This window comes from Epinephelus lanceolatus, chromosome 3 (genome assembly GCF_041903045.1).
Source record: "Epinephelus lanceolatus isolate andai-2023 chromosome 3, ASM4190304v1, whole genome shotgun sequence".
NCBI lineage: Eukaryota > Metazoa > Chordata > Actinopteri > Perciformes > Serranidae > Epinephelus > Epinephelus lanceolatus.
Genome location: NC_135736.1, coordinates 13,143,090 through 13,166,948, shown reverse-complemented (window position 1 = coordinate 13,166,948; position 23,859 = coordinate 13,143,090). Strand labels below are relative to the sequence as shown.

The 23,859-nt window shown below is 43.3% G+C and overlaps 1 protein-coding gene across 1 annotated transcript in view; it reads left to right on the top strand.

Annotated features, from left to right (window-relative positions):
* Positions 1–3,361: 3,361 nt before the first annotated feature.
* The window catches only part of usp43a (ubiquitin specific peptidase 43a), a 192,108-nt gene continuing 171,610 nt past the window's right edge, over positions 3,362–23,859 (top strand). The window contains exons 1-2 of the mRNA XM_078165179.1: positions 3,362–4,350; positions 17,173–17,328. Of these exons, the coding sequence (XP_078021305.1) occupies positions 3,739–4,350; positions 17,173–17,328 (768 nt within the window). The 5' untranslated portion in view covers positions 3,362–3,738. The remainder of the gene's footprint in view (positions 4,351–17,172; positions 17,329–23,859) is intronic.

The window sequence follows — 23,859 nt, the reverse complement described above, 5'->3', positions numbered from 1 at the left end:
TCAGTTTTCCCAAACAAATTACTTGAGAGCAACGTGTCTGCCTAAATCTAACATCATTTTTAGTCCACAGTGATGCGGAGTCAAGCCATCATACCTGTTTTGCCAGGGTCGATTTCAAAACAGCCTTGATAGCAGCGTATATAGTGCTTGCCATTGTTGTTATTACTTCTCATTGGTTCCAGTGCACTGCTTGACAACATCTTGTCAACAGTGTTTGTCACACCTATGGTTCTGACTGGCTAATCGAATCCTCCTGTGGTGCTCATTGGTCGTTTCATGTCACAATGCCAGACAAATCAGTCAACTTGAAGTTGGTGGAGTGGGTGGATTCAAAGGTCTGGACCCAGGCAGTTCATCTCCAGCATTCTGGTGAATTTTTATGCACCAATTTGCCTTATCTGCCTCAATTTAGGGTAAGAATGTCATGGTACTTCCTGCTTCACCATAGTTGCTTCATCTTCTTTCCATTTCATGGGAAATTGCAACCATGGCTTTTAAGGCTGGATAATGCCACCGCCTACTTAACCAGACACATTTTTGCATTTATGAGGCACATTCTAGTTTGTTGAAATAAAACTCTGTTACTGCCATGTTTCTATTGGAAGGAACAATTGCACGTGTTCTACATGAATAAGAGGAGGTGTACCCTGCATTTCCCCCTCCCCCCCAAAAAATCTGCACCTATGGTTTTTTTCATTTTGGTAAGGAAGTCAAAGTTTGACACAGAATAAGTTTATTTGTTTCAATGGTGTATTATGTGTGCATATTTTCTAACCATGCTGAAATAAAAGCGTCGGGGAGAATTATGGAAATGTTGGATGGGGCTCTGGCTATCTATTTCAATAAATCAGCACATCTGGCCCACTAAATCCAATCTTTACTACTGGTGAGCTGTGAAATTAAGCTTCAGATGATTAGAATCTGGATATAGCACAAAAGATGCTACATCCCTGTTGAAGACCAGAACTGCACATAATGTGTCTGGCCGAATGGTTCTGTAACATCCATTTTACTCACTCTGTGGATCTTCCAGGGTGTAGTAGCAGCAGCATTAATGTGTGTGTGAATGTGTGTGTGAAGGCAGTAGCAAAGCTATTTAAAGGATATTGTACATGTGTCTGTAAATGCTGGTGTGTTACACTGTAGATAGGATTGTATTTCAATAGCAGGGTGAAGCAAAAGGAGCACACATTTGTGGACAGTCTTTTTAGCAGAATTAGAAACATAATACATATGGTCACTGAGCAGTTTTACTGTCATTGTCACTGTATTTAAAGCTGTAGTTGGTTACTTTTATAGAAATAACTTTTTGTCACATTTGCTGAAGCTGTCACTATATCCACGCAATATTACATGAGACAAATAGTCAGTGGAAAAAAAATCATGCTGCTCTGACTCTCTTAATGCTTTAGATGGCATTTGCAAGAATGCATTTGCAGGTGAACCACAACAACCAATTAGAGCCAAGGAGCCTTTAACACATAAGGTAACAATCACTGCAGGTGAACTGCGTTTAAACTGTCAGATACAGTTGTCAAGATTCTGTTACTGCATTGACTATTTTTCGACTCCGATGTTTTCAGAAATACATTTTAGTGTACTGTTGAGCTGTAAAATGAGAAGGGTTGTTGTGACCCTGCTGCCATGTTAAAGGTCCAGTGTGTAGGGTCTAGGGGCAACTATTGGCAGAAATGGTATATAATATTCATAACTATGTTTTCATTAGTTCATAATCACTTGAAAATAAGAATCATTCTTTTTCGTCACTTTAAGCTGAAAACACATGGACTTCACCACGGTGCAGCGTGTCACGGGACACACATCATGTGCCCTGCCTAGCACACATCAGATGCGTTGCCCTGCAGCTTGTTAACAGACGACCACACAAAGTTATTACTACTTTTACTGTAGCTCCTCCACCTCTGTATTAGCTTAAAATCATGCATGGAGAGCCCCTAATTAAACTTCATTTTTCACATTTTCACCTTTCTGCAATTGCCTGTATAATGACAGGATTATGGGTATTTAGCTTGGGATATTTCTTGACCTCAACAAGAAGTCTCTTGTCTTTATAACACATGAGACAGCAACATCAACAGAGTTCTCTTTATGCATCCATGGTGAGGAGAGGAGTTGAGCTGAGCTTTTAATTCCGGGAGTGGCGAGGCTGGAAATAGGACAGTGGCGTAAATTGCTGCGGGGTGGTGTGTCCAGGAGCGCTGATGCATGTCTAGCCGCCGCCGGTGTGGGGTTTTACACTGAAAATAATAGGGGTGTATTTTTTGAATGAGTCATTAATATCTACATACAGAGCAGGTCCTCTTCCACGGATTGTGCCATGCTATTTCTACAGTGGCCCAGAACGGACAAACCCAGACACTGGCTCCAGATAGGGTGATTGTCATTTTGTGTCGGCCACCGTAGTTCTTCTGCACACTTGGCACACACATGGCACACAGTCACCACATCCTACACATTAGACCTTTAAAAAGAGTCACGCCAAAGTGGAGAACCGCTCACCAGCCACCTTTGTCATTTTACAGCTAAACAGTACACTAAAAATGTTTTGGCAACATTTGAGGTGAGAAATAGGTGATGTAGTAAAGAACATTGATTCACATTTGATCAATGCTGCCTAGTTTGACAGTTTAAAGGCAGTTCAGGAGCAGTGACTGAAATGATTGACTTGGCTCTCCTTGGTTGTTTCCTTCAGAATCCACAAGGAGGAGGAGGAACATGATATTTTTTCACCGATTATCTGTCTTATGTACTACTGTGTGGAATTTGTGACAGTTTCAGCAACTAAACTACTACTGTAACTATTTTACAGAAGAATATTTTCATAAAAGTTACCAACTACAGCTTATTGAGTCCATACGGTTACTATCAAGTGATGATAATACACCACTAAAAGGCTTTCAGAATCTGATTTGTCTTCATTTTAGGGTGGGGGTTGGAAATAAAATCAGGCTGCAGTTGCTCATGCACATACAACCCCCATACAGTGGTAGGGTCATCCAGCAAATGCCAGTGATGTCTCTGACACCCTCTAAAGATGTCAAGTCAGGTGATGTTGTAATTGGTCCTACAGGGGGCAGTTTAAGGCTACAGCGCTTGAAACCTATTAAATACAACAACTTCCTTGTTCCCTGTGGAACAAACATGTCAAGTTTGAGCTCTTTGCCATTCCAGCAACAGTCTGTGAGACTGTTCTCCTGCTCATTGTGTCAAGCTCTCTGTTGTGTTAAACTATAAGTAATGTAATCCAGGTTAATTAAATTCCTGTCTGAGGGGCGGGAAGTAGACAGGATCCTTCACATAGAAAACTTGTTCATTGCAGCCCCATTGACAGGAGAGGAGGGAGGGAGGGATTGATAGCGATGGTGACAGAGAGTCCGAGACCGCCAGCGCACGACTCAGCGATGAGAGCCATCGATGAGGAAGTGTAATTGAACCTGCTGTGAGGAGGGAGGAACGCGTCTCCTCTCTGTAGTTCCTGGAGAGAGCGTCACCCATCAAAACGCGCGGACTGGTGAGCATATCGCACTGGGAATTATCGGGATGTCCAAAGGAATACCATCAGTAATCATGTGCCTTATTGGCACGGAGTCGGTGCCACCACAGCGGTAAGGTTTGTGGAGAGAGGGAAAGAGGAGGAGGAGGGGTAGACAGCCTGGCAGACAGGTGCGACTCCACAGCCTGTTTCATTTTCTCTCGGTCCTATTAAGTAGTAGAGCCATGGATACCCGCAAGGAAAACAAGGAAAGAAAAGCCATGAAACCCAAAACGACGAAGCGAAAGGAGAAGAAATACAAAACCGGGAGGTTTATCAGGAGGAAATCGCTGCGGTCTTTTGGGAATTTCATGGGAAGGATCCTTAAAACTTTGGGCACTTTGGCGCACTTTGGCGACGCGGAGCCGCCGGACGCGGAGGACGACGACGGCGGGTTCGGGCAGAGCGCATCGGGGGGTTTCAAAGACGACTGTGCGCAGACCCCCAGGGAGGGAACCGTGAAGAAGAGCTCCACGGTGTCCTCCTCTCACGGCTCGGTGAAAGACAGGCTGTCGTGGTGCCACGGCGACAAGACCCCCGGGGTGCTGGGACTGAAGAACCACGGCAACACCTGTTTCATGAACGCCGTGGTTCAGTGCCTCAGCAACACGGACCTGCTGGCCGAGTACCTCGGGCTGGAGCAGTACAAGTCGGATTTGTACCACAGGAGGGTGAACGGCGAGGTGAGAGGCGAGGAGCCGGAGGGCGCCAGGGGAGAGGTGACCGAGCAGCTGGCGTCGCTGGTTCGAGGTCTGTGGACCCTGGAGTACACGCCGCAGCTGTCTGTGGAGTTCAAGGTGAGGACAGGGAGGAGGGTGCTGGGTGGTTATCAATTAGGTTGTTGCTGATGTCACTGCTTTGTTTTGCTGTTTGTTTGTCTTCATACCCATCTCAATGGAGAGCAGGATGTTGTTTTGGTCACTCATTGTCTGACATGCCATTGAGAAAAATATGAGAAAGACTTCATAGAGATGTAGATGCAAAGGCGCAGGTTTTGTTTCAGCAGTGTGTAGGACACATGCAACTGGAGGTTTGGGGGTTCTCCAGGAAATTTTGAGCCTCAGACACTAAATTTCATTCATTCTGATGAATCCATTTCTGCATCAATTTATGGTGGCAGTGTCCTTAATTTCATGAAAATAAAGTCCTTTGCTACTGTAATGTTTTTATGGGAGGAACAAATGCACATGTTCTAAATATGAAGGGTGAGGTGTCCCCTGAGCCCCCCAAAAAACAAACAAACAAAAAACTCTTATGGATAGTTGTTTGTTGTCTTTGTAACAAATTTCCAATAAATTCTTGGAAAGATCACTATGTTTTGGCAAATATTACTTGAAAAGTTATGCCTCGACTGTGAAATGCAAGTTTCATAAGACTGTATTTCTGCCTGGGCCCCAGACCCCCAGGGGCCCTGAAACCCTCAAGTCAAACCCTGTGCCAATTGCTTTGTGATTATTTCATTACCTGACTGTTTGTCTGTGAATGTGTTCTACAACAGCACAATAAAACCAATATCATAGGGCCTTAAGGCATTTTAAATCAAATTACCACAAAGTAATTGACACGCAGCGAACCTGGGGCCAGGTAGTATTCCACCGTGGAGTGCTGGTAGGTTTCTGGGTCTCTCTAGGCCAAATATAATTAAGCTGCCTTTGAGTTGTCGGCTGTGTGTGCTGCACTCGATGGGTACTTGGGAGAAGGCAGGGTACATACACATTGTACAGAGAGAGGGGGAAAGTGGGGGTCAGTGGGGGTTCAACAGGAAATTTGTGCCCCTGGGCCCCCCTCTGAGATGTTCCAGCAGTGGATAAGGAGATGTTATTATATTCAAGTTGGATCATGTATACACATTCTTCCCTTGGAATCTCCCCACTTACTAGCAGGTGTATTTGCCTCAAAACAGTCATAATAGCCACTGTGCGTCCTGTGCCCTGCCACTACTCAGCAGCACGCCTAATAGCACAGCAGACATGTGTCAAGAGGATTTTGTTGGATTTGTAAGCACTATAACTAACTATCACATATCCATATTGGCTAAACAAATATTTGAATTAACACATCAGGTGAGCGCCTGACTGAATGTGGTTCAAAGGGCAACAATCCACCTGTGTCCTATTTAAATGAGTAAAGACGCACAGGTAACGTATCAGTGTTGGAGCCACGTAGAGTAGTAATAATAAAAATACCTCACCTCTTTGCCTCCCGGTTTCGACATTTTATTATTGTTTGCTGAACTAGTAGTAGTTTTGTGTGTGTGTACAACGTGGTTACTGATTACACGCAGGCTGCAGTGTCTCCACTTGACTCACCTGCTCTACAACGCAGCACTTCAGGTGGTTTGTCTGCATTCCTGGACTGGCATGTGGAGTGCCGGGGCGTTGAGCATTCCTGTCTCATTTACACAAACTGGTTAACGCGTGTGATCAGAATTGCAACACTCTAGACAAAACATAAGGATATTAAAAGGGATATTAAATCAACAGGTGTTTACCCACATACACGCTGAAGACTTCTTGCTGTTGCAGTCAGTCATAGTTGTGAGTCAGGGCTGCAGGGTTCCCTCTGGGCTTGACAGTCAACCAGTAGGCCTTCTGAGTGGTAACTGCTCTGTTGCATCCACAGACAGCCTGGGGGAAGCTGTAGGGGAGTGGGGTATGCAACATGTGCACAAAAACACACAATTGCACAGACATGGGGAGACGGTATGAGTGGGATATCATTTATAATGGAAAAGGTAGATATACATGACTTTGCATGCAGCTTTGTTCCTCACCCACAACCACGAGATGGTAATAAATTAATAATGTGTATAAGAGAGAGAGAGTGCAGTGTGTTCCAGAGCTGCAAGGGAAAGGTAGTGATTAACACAGAAGAAGATGCTGTTTTGATCTGAAAAATTCAAAGAGGCATGGTGTTGTGGATCATTAATGCCACAGGCAGCTTCACTAAATTGAGCCTCTGTTGGCTTTTGATATAATAAAAAGTTTGTGATGAGAAAAACATGAAGTAACACAAGGGCTTCCAAGGGTATTTAGATATGGATTAAAGGCCTTGAATGTAGAAATTAGGATTTACATTCAATAAAATGACCCCCTTTGAATCTGCTCCTGGTTATAGTGTGCACTACATGACAACATTGATTCTTCTTGATCATGACAGTAGTTTTGCACATACTGTGGCTCTCGGTCAGCTATCTTACTGATATCATGTATTAAAGTTCATCTCTGGGCATAGTATAAACCCCTAAAAACGCATCTTTTTTTTATCTTAATTGCACATGTAGAAGTTTTTTCCTCCATGAAATAGAGTCCTTGGTGCCTTTACATGGATTAGACGGAACTCTACACCTGCAACTCATTTAGTATGCAAGGATGTATGAATATGCAAATTAACCCCGCCCCCATCCTCTTTATGTCCACAGGGTTAGAAATGTAATGGTAATAAACAACATCAGCCTTTGGCTTGACTATGTTATCAGACAGTTAATAATGTGTTGCTAATACCAGATAAACCTTGTTCCCATTTTTGACAAGTTGAAGTGAAAGTAAATCTTAGCTTGCAAAGAAATGATACATTGCCTGAGACATGTATATCTGCAGCCACATTCAGTTTGAAGCCTACACGACACGTTCCTATGTGCCTGATCACTCTTGACCAAGGGGTGAAGGGGGCTGATCATTCTGGACCCAGGGGCGAAAGTGGCTGATCATTCTGGACCAAGGGACGAAAGGGGCTGATCACTCTGGACCAAGGGGCAAAGGGGGCTGATCACTCTGGACCAAGGAGTGAAAAGGGTTGATCATTCTGGAACAAGGGGATGAAAGGGCCTGATAACTCTGGACCAAGGGGCGAAGGGGCTGATCATTCTGGACCAAAGGGTGAAAAGGGTTGATCACTCTGGACCAAGGGACGAAAGGGGCTGATCATGGGATAACATGTAGGAATGGCGGGTGAAGTGGGTGAGTGACGTAGCCGCTCCATCCACTGCTATACTGAGTCACGTAGCCTGACTTCTCCTCTGATGCCCCTCACTTTGCCATAGTGTTATGGGATTAGTTTATTTGGTTTGTGGCGTAACAAACCATGGAATTCAGAATCCGTGCTTGTGAGACCGTCATTGGTACAATGGAGTTACAAGACAAAAATTCTCAGCCATGGCTTGACTGCTTACTTTGCTCACTTGTAGCATAATAAACACCATATGGACATGTTAACAAGATTAGGCCCCATTCAGATGTAGCGTCTAAAAGCGCGTGGAAAACGCCAGCTGTGCCGTTTCCATCCTTTTATCCAACGCGCTTCGGAGGTTGCGCTACTGTCGTGCCTGCCGTTACTAAGCAACCAAAACCGCCTGTCACTCACAGGGCACAACCGTTAGCCATAAAAATAGCGTATCATCATGCTCACCAGTTATCCCAAGCTCCGAGCTGATAATTCTCCAGGCATTGTTCCTTCTATTGGAGTCAAAGTAGTACGACGAAGACAGGTCATATAACTCTGGGTATCCCTGGACAAGAATGATCAGTCGCTCCTCCATTGCTTGCTGTCTTTCACACCACCGGATGTTGTGAAGTCCGTTGGACGGAAAGGAAGAAGCACGTCCGTGGAGCTGATTGGTTAATTCTTATCACATGACATGCAGTGCGCTTGCTGCATTCGAAAAAGTTGAGATTTTTCCATCTCTGTGCGCCGCGGACGCGCACGAAAAAACAGGCGCGTCGCACCGAATGCGCGCCGCTACGGCGTCGCTTTGGATTGTGAACACGCTTGGCGCGCGTCTACATTGAAACTAATGGATTTATGCACGCAAAAGACGCTACATCTGAACGGCCCCTTAGTCTTTAACTCTGAGCCATAGTATGGCAGTATGTTGTCTCTTATTTTACAGGTGATCAAATTGCCATAGAATGTGTGATTCAGTCTCAGCGTCTCATTCAGACCCTTCGTAGCAACATGGGTTAAAATCTGTCTGGTATCAGTCCTTGTAATGGCCACCTGCTGGAAGGAAATGCTGAATATTAGCTCTTGAACGTAATGTCTGAATGTGCAGCCCTGTGTTTAAAAACAAGTAGTCAATTGTTCCCCTTTTTTGCTCTAATACCTCTCATCATAGTTGGCTGCAATAAAAGAAAAAAAATCCATGTCCTTCTCTCTCCTTTTCTTGCCTCGCCCCATCGCATCGACACAGTGATTTGTGTCTGTCTGCTCATCCCAGAGTGAGGCAGGAGAGAGGATGTTTACTATAGCAAGCGCATTCAGCCTGGAAAAGGAGGATGCCCCCCTGCTGAGATGCCTCCAGTGGTGTGCACTCAGAGGGAGAGAGACAGAGAAAGTGGGAGGGAGAGACATTGCTGGTAAACAAAACTACGTTGTCCCTCCTGTGATCCTCGTGAGACTCCCCCACCTCACCCTCCCTCCCTGGTCTGTAATCACAAAAAGGGACAGACAACTTTGACAGCTGATGATTATTACCAGATCTTCCCACACTTAAAGAGAGGCACTGGCCTGCAAGTGGAAGCGGGAAGAGAAACTTTTGCCGTACTTTTTTCCAACTTCTTTTGTTTTTGGGATATTAGGAGTGAGTAGAAGTCACAGGCCTTTCAGGAGAAATCACAATATCTCAGCTGAAGATACCAGAATAACCCCAGGCTTTACAGCAGGGAGTTAAGTCAACATTCAAAAGTTTGAGTCAGAGCTGGGAAACAAGTTTTGTTTTGCTTTCTTGGCCTTTGACAAACCAAAGTGCAGTTATATTCCGCTAATGCAAACATTTAGATTATTTATCTACCGTGTCATGTAAGTCTTTTTTGCCAAATCACAACACATTCAAGGGTGCAAAAACTTTTATTGTGTGATTTACTACATGTAGGGACTCAAGGGTCCTGCACACAGGAGTCCTTTAAGTCTGACACTTGGAGTCTGACTGAAATGAAAACGTGTTACCGAATGAGGCTAAGCTTATAAATGACAGTGATCATACTAATGGAAGTGCTGCATTTAAAGGTCAACATTTCCAACTCTGCCACAACTGCTCCACTACACATCTGACGCTGATGAAATCTGGAGGGATGAAGTGTCCTTTTATTGGTCGCTCCAAAAGTTGTCGACATCAATTTAACTCGACGACAGAGCTGGCTCGTTCTTTTTAATGCGTTACGCTCCTGCCCTAAAGGATTTACACAGTAACTACTTTTAGAAGTTGTGGCGTAGGAGCCCGGATTCATCTTTTTTTTTTTACACTTGACAGGATGCAGCTCCGTGAGGCCGAAGGAGCTCAGCCGGGGAAGATGAAGCCTGGTGTTTTAAGTAGTCTTGTTTGTTCTGGGAGTGCAGGCAGTGTGTGACAGTGAGGCAGGGCAGCGAGACTGATGGTTTGTTTGTCTTTTTTTCGTCTCTGCTCTCCTCCATGGACCACTCTCGTTCTCACTCTGGGTGCTGAACATGTATACATTGTTTGTAGAAAGACACGTGTGTGCATGGCTGTGGGGATATGCACCACCTGGACTCCTTGCTGAATTTGCACAGCGGGGCCGCCTCTCATTTCAGTTTGATTGCGGCAGTGTTTTTGGCGAAGCAGATGGGGCGACTTTTTTTGGAGAGTTTAGCAGTGTGTGGCTTGAAGATTTAAGCACGCAATAGAAATAATAATCAGCGTGTTTTATATTTGGCCGCAGACATGCAGTGGGATCTATGTCTTAGCTGTTGAAGTGAGCAGGGAAGTGGTAATGCTTCAAACACTTCATCTCTAACTTGTAATACACAGGCTAGACCACTTACAATTACTGTAACAGAGCCACCATATGCTGTTTGGAAACAGCATGCATTCCCTCGACTCAGTGAGCCGCACTCCATTATACCTACACCGCTGTGACAAAAGGCAATAAAAGAAACACAAGGAGAAGTGTGTCTGCTGCTGTATCTGTGTAAGCACTACAATATGAAACCATTTTCCAGCAGGTTTATTATCCCTCCTATGATTTATGTACCGAGCCTGAACGACACGCTGTAGGAAAGCCATGGGAATAAATCAATCTTTAGTATTATAGGATGTGATGCTGCGATCACAGCATCATGGTGTCCAGGATGAATTTTCTACTTCATCTCAGTGATGGGAAAGCACATGAAAGTGGCATATATGTTCAAACAGCTCTTGATACTGTGGCAGATACAGCTTCCTACACTGTCAGTTTTGCACACACAGTAGCGTATTTACAGCCTCAGCTATGAATCCTCCTCAGAGTATCAATTTCTCAGTTTCAGCAGAGCCCAGGGAGCCTTCCCTGGGCTGTAAACCATTCAGAGGCGATTATTTCCATCGCATCTCATCCCTTCTTATTTCTTACTGATCGCCTGTAAATCCCACACCGGGGACATCCGCAGACACGCAGGCTTTGTTCGGTCTTGACTCGCTGGCACCTTTATCGAAGGATTTCCAAGCTTCTCAGCGCTGCAGAGAGAATATAGGTCTGATTCCAAGACGTGGCATTTAGATTTGTCATCAGAAGTACCTGGCTGTTCTCGATTGTTCTGGAGGTGAATCCAGTGTGGCCTAGGATGACACAGGAAGTAAGCAGGCTGAGTTAGTTTAGATTTGGAAGGATGGCAGGAGGGGGAGGCAGGGAAGGACAGGTGCTGCGCTGCTAAGAGAGGCTCATCTGTGTGTGTGTGTGTGTGTGTGTGTGTGTGTGTGTGTGTGTGTGTGTTTGTGTGTTGGCCAGAGCTCAGCTGGGACTGATTAGTTGAGGGAATGGTTCTTCTCTGATAGAGAGGAAAGAAAAAAGAGAGATAATAGAAAGAGTGGAAAAAAGAAAGTTTGTGTGTGTGAGACAGAAGAAGGATAGATGAAACACAGCATGAGAGCAGAGAATGGTGTATAAGTGGAGGCTGTAAGTGATGACTGTCCTGCGTCCAGAGGTGAGCCGGTAACACCAGGCCGCTGAAAAATGAAACAGCAAATGGAGCAGCCAGTAATGACAGATTCTATCCAGCCTCATTCCAGCCACACCTGAGGAGGGAATGGTTACTTAGTGTGTGTGTGTGTGTGTGTGGAAAAGAAGTGTGCGCAGTTTCTCTTAAGGTCATGCCCTAACATAATTTGTCAGTATCATTCTCTGTCCGTCACTGAGAAATCCATCCAGGGCTGTTTGGCAGGCCGGACTACGATGAGGTGAGGTGTTGTAAATGGGTTTTTTAGGGAGAGAGAGGAGGGACATTTACTTGATGTATGTTTATAGTAAATTCCTGGCCTGCCAGCACTCTGATCTGTCATTGTTTACAGAGTAGGAAGATGGATGTGGGGAGGGCATGAGGGGGTAATGGTGTGAGGTGAAGCAAGGGTAGTAAGACAGGACACTAAAACAGACATCTGGGTGTGGGTGCAGGGGATGTTGCTAGAGTGCAGCCCCTATCTCTGCTGACCGCTGGGAGGTCGTGACCCCTGCTGTGGAGACTGCACAGGTTTACGGCTGTCTTTTGTCATTCTGTTATCTTTCTTTTAATGCATTCTTCTTCTTTGTTGCTTTCTTTCTTTGTAGAAAATCTGATAGTCCTTTAGCGTTTTGCTCTTTTTGTTCCCTGGGTTTGGTCTGGACTAGATTTTTGACTGTCCCCAAAAATTAGGGTTTCAGTTAGCCTGGTCTCACTCCCAGGGTGTCAAAATACGCCACTTGGCCAGCATCCCCAGCCTCACTCTAATGGCGCCAGGAGCACCCTTTAGCATCTGTATAAGATACAGCCGACTTTTGTCCAACTCCAGTGTAAACCCATCCATGTCCTTATCAGACAGTCAGGGCGATGGACGTAGTTGGAAGAGCACAAAAGTCTGCTTAGGATGGAAACTGGAAAGGGGGGTGGACGGGCCCAAAAAGCATAGGAGACCGGTGTTTGTGTCATGTTTGGAGTCAGTGTGGAGTTATTTTGTCACGTCACATGTTGGTCACATGAGTCCTTAGTCACTCTTTAGTCATTTTCTATCCCTAACCAACCACTGATCCACGTGACTTACCACTGACGCCCTCTGCACCCAGATCTGCTGACCCCTTCTGCATCAATATACAATGCAAAAGGTGACCTTTAGCTCACCTGGTACAGTGTGCGCCCTATGCAGGCTGAGTCCTTAGCAGTGGTCTGAGTGCGATTCCAACCTGTGACCCTGTACTGGGCGGCGTTGGCTCAGTCCACTTAAAACCAGTGACCCTCTGGTTCCCAAGCCAAGTCCCCATACGGACCAAACAAGGGGTGTGGGCTGGTAGCTACCAAGGTGCTCTTGGGCTGCTTGGGGTGCCTGTCAAGCGGGCAGCTCCCTCGCTCTGACATCTCTCCATTAATGCATATGTATAGGTCCTGTTTGTGCACGAGTCTGTATTTCAGGCCTGTGTGCAAGTGTAATCTGAAAATAACGACAGAGTGAAACTAAATTTCCCCTCGAGGGATTAATGAAGGAATGCTTTCTTCTTTCTTTTTTTAAAAGGTTGCCCCCAGCATCATTATAATAATGCCTTAGGCTTCTGCCCAAGCATCAAAATATGATGAGAAGAGATGTTGTTGGTTTTAATATGACCTGAAACTCATTAAAGGCCCCCAAAACTATGTTTTTCTAATATAATTTGGCATTCGGTGGAGTGTTCAGTAATTACAGGTGGGAATTAGGCATCAACAGTAAAATTAAATTCCAAAAACTGGAACATTTTGTGAAGAATTTAGTCAAATTCAAAATATACTACTAAATAAACTTCACATTTTCCAAAGTGAACAAAAGAAGTAGCTCTAAATTATGGAGAAAATACTTCACAGCTTTGTTCCACATGCTCTGATCTAGAGAAAACAACTGATGAATGAGATCAATAAATGAAACAAAGCCAAACTAAATTAAGAGAAATACTGTCAGAGCGCACCACATCGAGTCAGGCCCAATCAGGTCTTGACTAATCAATAGTTCTCACAGAAAAAAACCAGTACTGCCGAAGTTGACCCTTATGCCCACCTTTATCCTCTCCTTGACTAGCTCCGTTTGCCCAACAAACACTTAAGATCCCACCAGAGCTGCGCTCAGGTCAGCTTTGAACACAGCCAGTGTTTACAGGGCGACTCGACATTTCAACGAACCTGCAATTTGTTTCTGTCTCTCCACACATCTTCACCATCTCATTACTCTTTTGTTCTCTCTTTCATTTCTCCCTTTACAAGAATTCAATTAAAAAGACTCGATGCATGGGAATACAACCTCAACACTTCGTCAAATCTTTTTAAGCGCCTTTCAGGCTGTGTGGCACATGTCACCAGAGATCCTCTTAGAGACAACACTGTAAACAGATATCAAAAAGATGAGTCGAATAATCATTCCCACCTTTCACACACACACACTCACACACATACACACGCACAAACAGAGAGAGAAAACAGCAGATGAGGCCACAGAAGGGTCATCCCCTCGTCTTAATGAAGTCGTAACCTCTTGATGTCATCAGGTTTCTGCACCTCACCGTAACCTTGGAAACTGTCTTTCCCTTATTGTTTTCACCCCCCTCATTTTGTCGGTGGCTTTGAGAAACTGCGCTGCCTCCTTTTTCTCACTTTCCTTGTCGGAGCCAGCCACAATAGCTCCGTCCTTTCTGATACGGGGACAGAAAAACACCAGAACTTGCAGGTCTGTTGAAACTCCGCCAGCATCCCTCCCTCGCTCCTCTCCTCCCTTACTCCACCACTCCCTCTCTCCATCTGTCCCTCATCCCTCCATCCCCTGTCAGTGATTCCTCATAGCGATGAAGCTCATTAGCGGGCTGTCTCCGTCAGGTGGATGAGGAGGGGGTCCTCCCGCCTGTGTTTATATTTAGATACTGGGATACTGCAGGTATAATGTGGTGATTTTTAATGAGGTGTGGAGCAGAGGCTGGATCCTGTCAGTCATACAGAGAGAGAGAGAGAGTGATAGAAGTAGCCACCCAGTGTAGTGTAATGCTGTCGTTAGTTTTGCGTGTCATTTTCTCTGTCTGACTCATAAAGTCACAACTCCGTCCTCATAATTGAATTAGACAGTCTGGCTGGTTTTTTTTTTCTAGTAACACCTGTCAGGGTTCCGGATGTCCTCTGTGTGAGTCATCTTTTTCAGTGTATGAATGTGTTTGCAAAACAATTTCTTGAAATATTATCTGGCACCACAAATGGCTCATGAGGACTAAGATGTCTTATTTTGTTTGCTTATGCTGTTATGCTGCCAATAATAGCAGTCTCAGTACAACTACAGTTTTGAAAGCTTTGGAAAACAAATAGGATGAAGTCATTTCATCTGCATCCAATGCTAAGTGAGAACAACAGTTTGAACAGGGTGTCAGTTTTCTTGCTATTAGTGGAGTTATCAGCCTTATTCTGATGTGTTTGGGTCCTGAGTATTCTCAAGTGAAATACTGCTGAAAATGTCTTTGGGAAAGTGAAATTGTCTGACCTTGAGTTTAATCTGGATTTAATACAAATGGCCTGTCAGGGCCTAATGGAATGTTTTTGAAGTGACAACTTGCAGCCATTCATCAGCTTTTTGTTTGGCAAAAGAGTTGCAATATCATTTTAAACTGAAGTGGTTCTGGTTCTTTGTAATTATATCATTTAAATAATGACATTGTGATTTCAAGAAAACACTAGTTTTTGGGGGTTTTTCCTCACTCTCTGAGGACACACAAAGTTAAACATACCACTTGAAACAAGTGATTCAGTGTTACTTATCTGGCGAAATGAAACAGTAAAAAAAAAAACAAGTATGCAAAGGTACATTTACCAGATAAGTTAAAGAGGCTATTTACCCCAAAAATCAAAACAGAGTGTCTGTCTCGGATGAGAATAGTTACAGTGCAGCTACTCGGCTATTTATACCCATCCCTACAATGTGTTATCATGGATCCCACTGCATGCTGTGATTAGCTAGTGCGCGCCACGTAGACACGTCAAAGTCAGAGGTGGTATGGGTTAGGACAAAGACTTCAAGGTTAGGGCTAGTACTAGTCAATCTCTGATATTCTCTGAGATAAAAGTGGAAAATAAAAGAGAAAAAACACACAAATGTACTGCCATAAAGTCAGGTGATGTAGTATGAAGAGACACACAGTTCACAGAGGGAGTAAGACATGGTGGATGAATGGGTTAAGGACCGGATTTGGATTTGAGTCCCATGTGTGTTATTTTTAGACTTAGCTGACCTGTTATTTTAAGTTTTTAGTATTTATAAAGCTTCTGAATTTAGACTTTGTACATAAACTTTAGCAGAGTAGCTCAATAGACCTGCTCATATTTGAACATTGCTAGGACATCCAGGAATATACCTGCAGTGGCTATTTACACCTCGGGTGCAAATTGCATTGTTGGTTACGGGCACCTGGTTGCGAATCAAAAATACGTATTTTTCCTCTTACCTGTAGTTCTATTTGTCAATCTAGAAGATTTTGAAGCGTGTTTGAGATATCGGCCATAGAGATGTCTGCCTTCTCTCAAATCTAAGAGAACTAGATGGCACTCGGCTTGTGGTGCTCAAAGTGCCAAACAAAAAGATTTGAAAAAACTCGACAGCAATGTCTCTCTCCAGAAATCATGACCTGGTTAGTAAAGATAATAGGATAGGAACTATTTTATGTCTACCAAACTACACCCGCCAAGTGTATCACCGCACAGAAGTGTGCATCTACTGCTAGCTCACCCAACACCCCTGAGCTGGTTATGTTTACAGCTCAGCTGGAGGACGCTGTTAATGCTTAAGCTGTCACGGGCATGAGCCTCTTGTCAATGAGTAGATGCATGCTTCCTTCTGCATGGTGATGCGGTTGGTGGATGTGGTTTGGTAGAAAGAAGAGAATTCCTCCATGAAACACGTCTGTGGATTATCTTGACTAACCTGGTTATGCTTTCTGCAAAGACATTGCTGTTGATTTTTTGTAATGCAATTTGTTTTGGTACCATAAACCAAGTGAGCATCTTTCATTATATTTCACAGAAGGCAGACAGATCTCTGCGGTAGATATTTCCAACACTCCAACTAGGGATGTCAGTGGTTAACAGCAGAGAATATTTCTGAACTGGCACAAATAAATGCTTTTTATTTTTCAAGCAGTTGTTGGATTGTTGGTCAAATATAACAAGACAGACATAGACCAAATGATAAATCCATTAACTGGACAAAAAAGTGATTGGTTGCAGCCCTATCTGAAAATACAGTGGACATTGTTATACGGTTTTTGTGGTGTATGGCTTTATTTGCTGCATGCATCCTCCCAAGTGTGATGCATGTAATGAAGTGTGCTCTGCCTCAAATTCTTTTTTCAAAAAATCCCTATTTCTTCCAGAGTACAACATCCAAAGAGAATTGTGAATGACTTTGTTACATGATCTCATCATAGCCAAATAATGTCTGGCAGATGTTCTTAAATGAGTCTGCATTAAGTGATGATAAGAGAGAGAAATGTCCCTTTTTTCTCTCCATCTCTCCCCTGAGTGCTCCAAGCAGAACCAACTCCAGCTTACAAATGATGAGTTCCTGCACTCCATGTGATCGTGGCCTCATTTTGTCAGGAAGGAATGTCAGTATTTAATGACTTGAAATCGCCCAAAGTATTAATTATGATGTTTTCTCCTCTCCGCAGAGCATAGTGGCCAAGTACGGCTCTCAGTTTCGAGGAAACTCTCAGCACGATGCCCTCGAGTTCCTCCTCTGGCTTTTGGACAGGGTGCATGAAGATGCTAATCCCAGCCTCAACAACAACACTAACAGCAGCAGCAAGACCAAAGCCAACACCAAGGTGAGTCTGCATCATCCACCAGCAGCCGCTGGCTCTGCACTTGATCTTCATGTTCAAGGTTGTAGCTGCTTGAGTTCTGATCACGTGTTCTTTCCTCTTTCTCTTTCACACACAAACACACACACACACACACACTGTTCATATGTCTTTGTATCATTTACCTTGTGCACAGGTCCTTTTGACAGACTTGAATTAATTTGTGAGCTCATCAGAAGAACTTTGTGAATGAATTATAGTTTTTAATTAAATGAGATAATTGTATTGCATTGTACTTAATAGGGGAGTCATAAACAGCAGCATTACCAGAGTAATAACCCACCTTTATTCATCAGTACTAAACCGTCTGAGGGTATTGGCTTCAGGATGACAATTGTATCTCACTCAGCTTAATTCCAGCAGGAAAAAGAGCTTGTTCCTTGCCTGCTTACAGCCTCCTAGGCTTGTCACAATACCAGAATTTCAGTAGTCGATACCAATACCAGTGAATTCCATGATTCTCAATACTCATTCGATTACCATGTGAAAATCAAAAAACAGAACTCATGTATTTATAAATTCACTACTTTATTAAAACTGTTTCAAACTTTCAGTTTACGGATACGGTGACAGACAATTAGTCCGATAATAATTGCTTGAAACGCAACGTTAAGTAATGTTAAAGACGGTATCGTTAACGTCGCATAACGTTAGCCATCTTTTACAGGGTAAGTTATAACGTAAGGTAGCGAGTACTAGTAGCCGCCCCTATAAACGTAGTAAGCTGGCTCTCAAACCCAAATAATGTAACGTATATTTCAGGATAAGTATACCATAACACAAGTGATGGTAAATTGAATCTCACTCAACTTGAATTCTTTAAACAAGTCAGGGTGTCTGTCTTTTAAGTGTTTAGCCAGGTTTGAAGTGTTTCCTCCTTTGGTCTGGAAACTTCGAAGGCACCGTTTGCACACTGGTTTTTGCGAGTTTATAATTACTCCGCTTTCATCTGCCTCAAATGCAAAATATCTCCACACATGACTCCTACTACCTGACTTTTCGACAAGCCGAGGTCTTGGGTCTCCAGTAGCACTTGTAGAAGCCATTGTTTCTAGCAAAGACGATGGAGAACAGGCATTCTTCATTAGCGCTCGTCCTCAGCACAGACTGATGCGTGTATACTGCCCCCATCAGTTCCGACAGGACTCGACACGGCCCACTGAGGGCAAAGTTATATCCGGTACTTACGGTACCGAAATCGGCACTGACTTGGTACCGAAGAATCCGTTCTCATGACAACCCTCCAACCTCCAACCTCCTATTTAAAGGCAGCATTGTCAGTCACTGTTTGTTAACATGCTTGCAAGCCAAAGTTAAAGTTAAAGCCAACTCAAGATTCACTCTAGTTGGGCGTTCGCTGCTATATTTGACTTTTTTGCAACAATGTGTCTCTTGGATGCCTGCTGCTTATGATCTGGCACTTGGTCTCTATATTTTATAAAGCCCTGACCTCACCTGAGCACTGTGGGGGTACACGCTCATAAATGTCCTGAGCACAGAAAACAAGAAGAAAATACAGGCAGAGGTCAGAGTCTCTGCAGGAAAATACATTGGGCCAGAGTGGGTCAGAGAGGGTCAGAGAGTGGGTATGAGTCCAAACATTATATTTTCAGAAAATCCTGCATAGTGTACCTTTAAGTTCTCTGTCTCCTGATGGACTCAGTGAGACTAAAGCAAAAAATTTTTGCTGCCCCACACAAGTTTGCAAGAACAGAGGCAGCCTTCCCCCATGTGGGAGCCAGGTCAGTGCTGACTGTCATTCCTGCTACTCATTAAATGTAAGCAGGTCACAGAAACAATTTGACTGAATCCTTGAGCCGTCCCAGACGTCGCAGTTATATCCAACATGTTCGATTTTCTTTGTGAGATCTACAAAGATGACTTCTAAAGAGCTACAGTCAGCTCAAGCCATTAAGAACGTGGGAAGAAACAAGTAAAGTTTGATATTCTTGGCTGAATCTTTCCGCCCAGTCCCTTCCCCATGTTCAATTTTGTGTCCATCTTTTTTTTTTGTCCTGCACAAATGATTTCACAGGCAGCAAAGACAGAAATCTGCTGCTCCATCTGGCACATTCATGTTGCACATAAAGCCGTCACATTTGTTTCTGTAGACAGCAGAGTGCCATCGTGATCCAAGCTCAGGTGCAGAATCATGTCGCATGTAACACTGAGGCCATTGTTTAATTGGAGCAGTGTGTCGATCTGGGAGGCAGTTTTATGATGTGCTTCAAAATAATGCCCACCTTGTTATCTGAAGCCTGCTCTGGCAGATGTCAGCATCAATCCACTCGATGGCCATCCTCCCGTCAAATGATGACAACCGCACAACATTTTTTGTTTAATTCCAGTCAAAGAAATTCACTCATGTTAACAAAAGAAGAGCATTTTTAGAAGGACTCTTGAATTTTCAATACCAGTAAACCCTCACAGATCCTAGGATGAAGCAGCAAGTGGAGCTGGTTCTGTGAAGAGTCATCGTCGCAGCGCTCTGAGTGCCATTGTGATTCTTCACCTGCAGTTTATTTGAAACCCATTGAGCCTCAGTCTGAAACGAACCATTATGTGCAGTGACTCGTTTCCTGTGAGATGTAAAAGGAGCTCATGAAGTGGCAGGCATCCTCACCCTCAACGCAATGGGCAGAAAAAATGTAGGCATTATACATTTCTGAAAACCATGGATACATTACACATGCAAGTTTTAGTGTAATGGGTGCATTGAAACTTTAGGTTTTCAACAGCACCGCGGTCAATGTGTGGTTAGGCTTAGGTACTAAAATCACTGTGGTTTGGAAAAGATTTTGTTTCGGCTTAACAAAATGGTTTTGGGGGTACAGTCCTGACTTGAAACACACCTTGATGTCTCTGTAAAAAAACAACAACTTTTCGTGGCACTATTCCTGCTGAAAAACACCCACATTTAGGGGCTTTCGGAAAAGCAGCAACGATTCACTATAAAATGACCTGTTTTGTTTAGGGTTGTCATGAGAACCGATACTTCGGTACCAAGTCGATGCCAACATGCAAAAAATAAGTCAGTACCTGTTTTTTTTCGGTACAGTAAGTCTGTGACGAAGACGAGCCCCGAAGAAGAACGCCTATTCTCCATCGTCTTTGCTAGAAACAATGGGTTCTACAAATGCTAGAGCTTAGATTGGGCCCAAAAAATCCAGCCCGACCCCACCCGAGCCCGTGCATGTTCTGTCCAAGCCCGGCCTGTTCCTTTAACAGTAATTACAAGCCCGAGCCCGACTTTTTTTAAAGATACTAACATGGACATTAGAGGCTGACTCTCGTCTTTCTTTCCATGGCAAGCCTTTGTCATGTGCCTCTAAAGTGTTGAGGTCCCCATCTTTTTGCTGTCATATACCAGCATCACGCTGCACTTGGTATACTCACCGAAGGCGACACACACGTTGTCACCTTCGATCACTCACATGTGCGCGGCCAGTGGTGCCGTCAAGGGGGGGCAGAAATAGTGGTTTGATATTTCAAGGTGAGTGAGTTTCAATTTCTGTTTTTTGATTTTTATTGTGGTGTCGAATGAGTATCGAGAATCGTCGAAATTCACTGGTATTGGTATCGACTACTGAAATTCTGGTATCGTGACAAGCCTAGTTTTGTTGTTGGTTGCTTTCGGCAGGCATGTCACCTAGGTGACACACCATCCACTGTCCCCTACATCTCCCGATGACGAAGTCAGCTCATATATTACATCCCTTTAGAAACTTTGATACGCATGAAATGTGCAAATATATAGTATTTGTGGTTTGCAGAAATATGAAATGCGGACATTTTCTTCCGACAACTGGGCTGGTACCCTGTATCTCTCTGTATGTTTTTGTCTCTGATTTGGGATGTTCACCTCGCAACCTTGCACTTGGAAAGTAGCCGGGACTGGACGTGAGGCGGTGTGAGGGAATGAAGGGCAGACACATCAAGTCGAGTTGCCAAGCGCTGAAAGCCAGTAAAATTAGTCTTTGGTGTCTAAATTTATTGGATTGGACTGAAGTGCACTCGTGTGAGGTTCCTCTGTAAAGTGTTTTGCATCACTCGTCTTTCACAGTGACAAAAATAAACACACATTAATACAACAACGATACGTAACAGGAGATTGCAGCCTTTTTTAGTCCTGTTCTTTTACTTTGTTCCCACTGTTTGCTGTTTGTTTTCTCTGAGCGTGTGCCAATCACATGTCTTCAAACAGACCTTTTACTGGTTACACTGGTTCTACACAACACAATAGCAGCTAAACAATTGTCCCTCTGCCATCTGAATGGTTAATTTTTCCAATTCTAAGCTGAAGCTGCAGTGGTGAAAGAGAGGTGGCTAAGAGCAAAATAATACACTCAATTTGCCCTGTTTTTTTATTTTTATTTTACATGTTGTCACTGACTGCACACAGCTCTGAAAATAGGTAGAGTGATGCATGGTTTCTTGTATATTTTTATTTATGGTAGTTTTATTTTTGCTTGCACAAATTTGGCTGTTCTTGGCAGATTTATGACTCCACCAGCTCTTGGCAGAAACAAGTGACAGGAAGGAATACAGGAAATACACCATATTATATCATTGCATGTTGATCTAATATTCTTTTAGTGAATTTTATCATGTGCCGAGTGATACTGAGCTCCATCAGTGATTATTGCCTAATTATAGCATCTAAGGATGTAAACACGTTGATTTCTTGGAGCTTTCATTTAATATACAGCTGTTAAACTGACATATACAGTATAGTACAGTATTTAATTGAATGTGTAATCCTATGAGTGTGCGTTTGTGTGCACATTACCATATTTAATACAGGATAAGAAGACCTTCTGTGATTATCATCCTCAGTGACAAACCCCTTGTGATTAATTACATTTGCTAAGTATCATCCGTTTTTCCCAGTCGGCCCGGAGGTTGGTGGCAGCGCTGTGGGTCCTGCCTCCACTCAGGGCCTCGCCACGCTGCCAGCTGACGACCTCCAGTCCTGTCAGTAAATGAATACTCTCATGAGCTGAACTGTTGCCACTCTGCCAGCCAATGCCTGCCCAGCTCCCTCTTTGACAGCAGCGCTAATAGAGGCAGCCTTTATGCCACATAAACAGCTTACGGCCGCGGCTCTCATTAGGCTGCCAGTGAATCATGGTATCATAAAGTCGGCTTTCCTCCGCTGCAGCTGTGAGGCACAGAAGAAGAAAATCACTGGCTTTTTCACACCAGGAGGGAACATGTCTGATTGTCTTAAAATGAAATGCTCGTCCTCCTTCCCGTAAATTGATTTCATTCATGTAGCACAGTGCACTCATGCTTACACTGCTGATGTAATGTGAAAACTCTGGAACTCTGGAGATTACATGCTCCTCTTTGGGTTTGTGTACGAAACGTTTCCGAAAACGGCTGGATAACAAAACACACATGAAGTAATGTGCACATTTACACACTTAAACTGGCACAGTCTCCTGAGTGGGTCCATACACGTCATTTATAAACCATAGAATTACATTAGATTACACTGAATAATTACCAGATAAAAGTTAATACACCATCCCTCTCTCCTGTGCGTCCTTTCTTTCTTTCTTACTCTTTCCTTTTTTCATTGTTCCTTTCCTTTTTTCTTTCACCTTTTCTTTCTTTTGTTCATCCATTCTTTCTTTCTTTCATTCTTTCTTTTTGTTATTTCTTTCTTTCTTTTGTTCATTATTTCCTTCTTTTATGCTTATTTTCCCCCTTTCATTGTTTCTTTCCTTCTTTTTTCTTTCACTTTTTCTTCCTTGTGTTTATTCTTTATTTCTTTTGGTCTTTCGTTATTTCTTTTATTTTTTCTTTAGCTCTGTCTTCCTTTCATCCATTTTTTCTTTTTTCCTTTCTTTCCTTCTTTCGTTCTTTCTTTCTTTCTTTCTTTCTTTCTTTCATTCACTTTTTCATCCTTTTGTTCTTTCATACTTTCTTTCATTGCTCGCTCTTTTCTTCTCACTTTCTTTTTTCGTTATTTTCTTTTTTCTTTCATTCATTTTCTTTCTTTTGTTATTTCTTTCATTATTTCTTTCCTTCTTTTTTCTTTCACTTTTTCTTTCTTTTGGTCTTTTGTTTGTTTGTTTTTTCATTTTTTTCTTTAGCTCTGTCTTCCTTTCATTCTTTCTTTCCTTCTTTCTCTTGTTCCTTTCTTTCTTTTACTTTTTCTTTGTTTCTTTCATTATTTCTTTTTTTCTTTTTTGATAAAATGCATCAAAAAGCGTCTGTTATTGCTCCGCTAGAAAAAAAAACAAAAAACACCTCAGGCTCAGGCAGTGTTGATTGACTTAGAAACCCCTGTACTGTAAATGATGTGATGATGAATAAGGAGAGAAAGAGGACTGTAGATTCTTCCACAGGACCTTTACAGAGTCAGATGATTACTGGAGTCCTGCAGCAGGGCAGAAGGACTGACAGACAGTGAGATGGAGTGGTGGCAGGGTTGAGCAGTTAAAGGAGAGGCAGGCAGGAAAGTGACTTTGATTGCGTTGTCTGTCA